Source organism: Fragaria vesca, linkage group LG7, assembly GCF_000184155.1.
Source record: "Fragaria vesca subsp. vesca linkage group LG7, FraVesHawaii_1.0, whole genome shotgun sequence".
NCBI lineage: Eukaryota > Viridiplantae > Streptophyta > Magnoliopsida > Rosales > Rosaceae > Fragaria > Fragaria vesca.
Window position 1 is genome coordinate 3,007,221 of NC_020497.1, and position 6,186 is coordinate 3,013,406.

Genomic DNA, 6,186 nt, shown 5'->3' on the forward strand with positions numbered 1-6,186 from the left:
CTAGCTAGGGAGTAGTATCCACCCCCGACAATCACACATAACACACTTTGTCCAATTTGTGACCAACTAACTCAATTGAAGATGCTTAATTAGATTGACTTTGTCCAATTTGTGACCAACTAACTCAATTGAAGATGCTTAATTAGATTGACTCAGTACGCTTGAGCCCAATCTATTACTCTTTCTTACTGTGTATACGTTAGGCAGGAAGTGCTCTACACCTAAACTATTCTCAAACATTGTAACCTAAAGGTATGTTTATTAGGTTAAACAAGCAGAGATCAATAAGCATGAAAAGAGTTTGAGCAATCACTAGGCATCGCAGTAAACTTAGCGCCTTGCTAAACCTAGCTAGGGTTTCGTCTACTCGCTAGTGAAAACTACCAATTACTTCTCTAGACAATTTGAGGGATCCAATATTGACCCAGACATAAAATAATCAAAGTATTCGAACCCTAGCATGTATACTAAGTAGGCCTCTAAAGCACACACAGAAAGAATTCATCGATGAACAATCGGTAAACAAAACCTCAATCTTATTAATTGCAAAAACAAATTGAAAATCAAAGCATGTTATGAATCATGTCTAGGGGCTTCAAGAGCCCCCTAGCTACTATGAGTTTAGTTACACATAATGAAAATTGAAAACACAAAAGAGTTCATGGAAGAGGAAGACAACAATAACCGAGCTTGGAGAATCCCTAAGAAGAGATCGATCTTGTTCCGTCTAATTCTCCCGTTCTATTTCTTCCTGACTTTTTCTTCTGCCCTCCTTGTCTTGTGTATTAGATGATATTAGGGTTAGAGAACCCTCAATTTCCGTCCATGGGCTTGCTGATTTGGATTGGGCCTTGAAATTGAAGTTTCGGTCCAAATCAGAAATTCGGACAAACTGACATTCAGCCACTAAAATGATCATAAACTTCTTCTCCAAAATAGGTATTGACGATCCGTAAAAAGTTCTAGAAAATAGACTCTTGTAGCTTTCTATTGATATATAACTGATCGTCTAAATCGTTGTAAGTTGATCACAATCCTTTGTCGAAGTTAGATGATAATTTCTAGCAGATCTCATAATTCTTTCCTTCCACGACATGGATTCCTATTCCTTCAAGATTTCTCCTCTTTTGTTTCATATTCCATTCTTTGCTCCGAAACACCTAATAAACATAAAAATAACTAAATTAAATGGAAAATACGATAAACTAACAAAGTAAAGAGGAGAATTAACCATTATATCGTCGCATATTTATGCTCATATCAAGCTGTTCTCTTAGCCAAAAGATTATGCACACACCGATATATGCACTTAGATAAGAGTTGGTATGCTTCTATACAATCTAACATGATTCCATGCATGTGTGACAGTGAGTTATTTGTTAGAACACTAGTGATAGCTAAGTGCTCATTTACAAACTACAAGTTGATTTCATACTGCACAGGATCACACAATGTCCAATCTAGAACTCTAGATTACTATGAATGGGTAAAGTTAGCATGATCGAACATAATTTACCTTTGTGGGAGAACGTCATCTATCGGTATCAAAGAGCAACAAAAGCTAGAATTTCTTAAAAACACAAAAGAATCATGAGAATATTGAAGCAAAGTGAGATCCCTGAAATCTTAAAACTCGACTTGCTAGAACCGTCTGATGAATTAGACTCTCCTAAGACACTATATTGACAATATTAGGATTAGAGCGTGCCTAGTTGGGGCTTTGTCAAACTTGAAGGTGTTCATTTTAACCCAAAACACAACATTGAAAGCAAATCAATCGATTTTATAGAAGGTATACTCGCGTTAGAACATCAATTACATACTCTTCCGTTACTATTTTCAAATAGCCAGAAAGTTGTGAAAACTCACGATAATACATAAAACATAACCACACATTAATCGTATCACGCTTATAGAAGGCTGAAAATGAAATAACTAAAAACTAAAACACTAACTAAAGAGTTGGGCAAGGCAAGCCTGACATAGCAGCCTAATGAGGTCGCCCTAGGAAAATTTCCACGCCATACCACCAATGTTGGTTTGGACCAGCCCACCAACCTCATCCTTGTCCTATACGATGTGGTCCGGCGAAGCTCCGGTTACCCAATACCTGCAACATCATGACTAGCCTCATCACGTCGCCACGACTCCTCAACGTCTGCCCAATACTCCTCTAGCTACACCACCACATTCTTGTGCCGCCAGAGACCCATCTCGGATCCTGAACTTCAATTGATATACCAGTATACCACATTACCACCGCCTCATTTCTCAAGCTCATGTAAGTTGTGTAAGCACCTAATCAGTACCCTTTCTATATATAGTCTTGATGTTATATCATCTCATACATTTTCCCTTTCACCAAGTCTTTTAACCTCATTACTGTAATGGAAAGTAAGAATTGGTTGCTTTTGTGTGACCCAAGTCACCTAACAAAAAGGATTAAAATATCTGTTGTATCTTCGATATTTTCTCGAAATTTCTGTTTTTTACAAGCACCATTATTAATTTTCATATATTTTCGATATTATATATTTAGTCTATTTTTGATCGAATATATAATTTTTATATATATTTTGATAAAATTTTCATCGATATTCGATATTTTCTCGATATATCCATCGAGATTTTATTTTTCTGAATCAACGATATTTTCGTAATCGTCGATATTTTAGTCCTTATTTAACATTATATGAGGCCTCTAGCTAGTCACAAAATTATTGCTGACTTTCATTTCATCAATTATTTCACCATTTGGCATATGAAGTTGGTATATTACACCAAAGGAAGAGCAAACTCTAAATCTCATTATGTTCTGTTTTAGGTGCTATATAAATGTTTTTTATTTTTGTTTTTTTATGGGTTGATTTAGAAGTTAAATGTCTTAACAAGTTTTCAGAAGAATCTACGTACCTAGACGACGCCGTTTCGTCTCTCTGTCCCTCATCCAATCCATTCCTCATTACCCATTTTACACTTGCCCTGTTACTGATTCAGTAAAGGTTGGTGCTTTAGCTCTACGGATAGAGATACAGCACCAAAGTAAGAGAGTAATGAACGACCTCTCAAACGCGGTTCTGAGAGGCCACCATACTAGCACTCCCTTCAAGCCCATACCCTCCCTTGTCCTCTACATTCTCATACCCATCTTCCTTTTAGGCCTCTCTGTCTCCATCTTCATTCTCATTGCCGTCCACAACGCCCTCTTCTTCGTCTTCTTCCTTTTGCTCTCTGCTCTTGTCCTCGCTTTCGTTCTCTGGAACACTCGTCATTGGGCCACCCAATCTGCCGTCTTGTTCTTTCTCAACTCTCTTCCTGACTCTGACCTTCGTGTGGCTCAGCATGGAGACCTGGTCAAGATCACTGGGGTACTGATTTTCTTCATGTTTTGGCTCGTTTTCTGTGATGGGTTTGATTCACTTTTTAATGGGTTGCTCTCTTTACTTTGTTTGCTCAAGTTTTTTTCTTGAGGGGTTTAGTGTTGCAGTGGTTTGTTTGTGTGAGAATGAATGTATGAGTACAAGGTTGGGAATGTGTTATTTGAATGTTATGTATTTTAGGACTTTAGGTGCTGAGAAATTGGAGAAGACAAAATGAAAAATTGGGGAGTGTAAGTGTAATTGTTGTTTTGGCTTTGTCTTATCGTCTGCTAAGAATTTATGTATCGGTTGCCAATAAAAGAATTGTCATTTATCCACAGTTGAGCAAAATATTGATAAGTTATGGATTTGATTTGTGATCAGGGGTAGTGTTCTTCAACTTCCATGCTATCCATTTAGTTTGTTTGGGTTAAACGCACATCAATGTATATGGTATTCAAGAAAGTCGCCCTGTGTTGGGCTTATTGCATAGTAAACAACAAGGATATGACAAGCACAACTGATTTAATTGACAATAGTATGTGGAAAACATTAAAAATTGTGTGACTCATTAAACTGAATTCAGGGGTTTGCAACCGTATGAACGCAGAACTCAGGTGGTTCAACCTTTTGTAGGTTGATGGTGGATACCAGTCTCTATTTTTTAGATTCTTCTATGCATATTGCACAAGGAGATGCTATTTGTATTCCTAAAATAAGCCTCTTGCAGCTCTGCATCTACTGTGTGGAAACTAATTTTAGCAGCAAATTATATTTTGATTATGTCTGCCATCTGAGGAATGACAGTCTCTAGCTAATTGTAGATATCTGCTTCAGGGTTAATCTATTCTGTCCATATTTTTGCTCATTAATTGGTATATCACTCTATAGTTTTCTGCAGTTTGTTGGGGTGGATCATAATTTTTTCATTCTGATGATTTCAGCTTGCCTCATGCGGGAGTCTCTCCCTGGAATCTTCATATGAAAAGGCTACTAGATGTGTGTATGCCTCTACTCTTTTATATGAATACAAGGGATTAACTCTACACCCTAGAAATGCCAAGAGATCATGCTTCCAGTGGCATTTAGAATATTGTGAGGTATGTTCGTATGCAGCTATATAGATAAGCAAACGAACTGTTTCTCATCCTTTTCATTAGATAAAATAGGTTTTGGTTACCTCTTAAGAGGGCTAATGATGTGCATGTTACCCAGTCTGTTCATAGTTGAGTCAATTAGTACTCAATTTATGTATTTCACTCACTTTACCAGGATTGGAATGCTTATTTGATGCTCAAACATGACTCGTGACACCCTAGTTATCTCCCATTTCATGTGATCATGTGAACCTCAAGTTACCTAGTGTCATAACAGTTGCAACTTGATCCAAGTAGCTTCTTTCATGCCATGAAGCATTACAAGGAACCCCTTGGGTTGCTTTGCCTGTATTTAGTAGAAATAACAACATAATTAGCATCAGTAATATACATTTTGAAGAATTTCCATTCTTTTCTATCGATATTATGCTGTAATCTATAGAAATTCCTTCCTCTAATTGAATCTAAAATTGAGTCATGACTCATAAGTGCTAGTGCAATCGTTCCATTTTGTGGAAGCAGCCAATCCAACTTCTGTTTTCTTCTTGACATACAATTAAAAAGGTGACCATCACTATGTGTGAGAATCTGGATTGCATGCCTATACTTGTTGCTTAATGATGATAAATTGAAAGTGGCGGTCTCTTTAGAATTATAATTTCTCTTTTCTTTTGCTTCGGCTTTTCACCTGACAGAGATTCTCAACAGACTTTTACTTGACTGATCGGAAGTCTGGTCTTAGAGCTATTGTCAAAGCTGGTTCTGGTTGTAATCTTATCCCACTGGTGTTTGAGAGCAAACTTGTCAACACAAGAAAAAGCAGAATCCTCTCTCCTCACTTGACTAAATGGTTACGTGAGAGAAATCTCTCAGCTGAATCCCGTCTGCTACGTCTGGAGGAAGGGTAACCAGATTTTACATTAAAATCTTCGATCAAATAACCCTGTTTCTTTCATATATGTATCCTTATGTTGTAAATTTTTGGCAGGTATGTACAAGAAGGAAGCACGGTGACTGTATTTGGCATGCTGCACAAGAATAATGAGATGACCACGATTGTTCAACCACCGGAAGTAATCTCCAGTGGTTGTCAATGGCGAAAACTACTTCTCCCTGTTGACATTGATGGACTCATCCTTATCTCTCAAATGGCTGGGCAATCTGTCAACCAAAATTCTATACAACACCCAGAAAGATAGTAGGTAGGTAGCAAATTATCTCTAAAGGATGACAGAAATTTTCAGCTCAGGAGTTTAACTCTCTTACTTGATTTTATGTCTCACTAATCACGATGTCAACCTTTAGCTCTAATCTGAAAAGTTCTGGTTCTGACCACCTTACTTCTGTAGAACTTTCTTTCTGATGTGTGAATATCTTTCATTTAGTCATTTAGTGCACGAAATTGTTTGTGTGAATAGCTTTCATTTAGTCATTTACTTAGAGCAAGAAATTGAATGGTATTAGTTGTATTGATGCATTCTATTAGCTAAACCAGAAAAGCAAATGAAAGGTTCTTGGTGGATTATAGCCCATTAGCATGAGAAATTTTTCAACGCTACGGGAGGACCATGTGACAGTATGACGTGGTCTCACATTCCAATCAAATATTGACACATGGATTTTATTAAGGAAAAATTACATCAGCTATTTTGTCAAAGACAATTTTGGGTTTGTTGTTGCTTTTTAAACCCTAAACTATAAACTCTAAACTCTAAACCCTAGACCCTAAA

General features: G+C 37.1%; 1 protein-coding gene across 1 annotated transcript; it reads left to right on the forward strand.

Moving 5' to 3' along the window:
* The first annotated feature begins 3,053 nt into the window (after window positions 1-3,053).
* Window positions 3,054-5,983, forward strand: LOC101310841 (uncharacterized membrane protein At1g16860-like). The gene is made up of 4 exons (XM_004308237.1): window positions 3,054-3,368; window positions 4,304-4,459; window positions 5,152-5,360; window positions 5,445-5,983. Exons 1-4 carry the CDS (start codon window positions 3,054-3,056, stop codon window positions 5,653-5,655), a joined length of 891 nt encoding a protein of 296 aa, XP_004308285.1. The 3' UTR covers window positions 5,656-5,983.
* Window positions 5,984-6,186: the final 203 nt, after the last annotated feature.

What these genes read in the sequence shown, in the direction of transcription:
- LOC101310841 (XM_004308237.1), top strand. Translation starts at nt 3,054, where the DNA reads ATGAACGACCTCTCAAACGCGGTTCTGAGAGGCCACCATACTAGCACT. An exon ending in GGCATTTAGAATATTGTGAG is followed by an intron (nt 4,460 to 5,151) that starts GTATGTTCGTAT and finishes TTCACCTGACAG; the next exon opens with AGATTCTCAACAGACTTTTA. An exon ending in CTGCTACGTCTGGAGGAAGG is followed by an intron (nt 5,361 to 5,444) that starts GTAACCAGATTT and finishes AATTTTTGGCAG; the next exon opens with GTATGTACAAGAAGGAAGCA.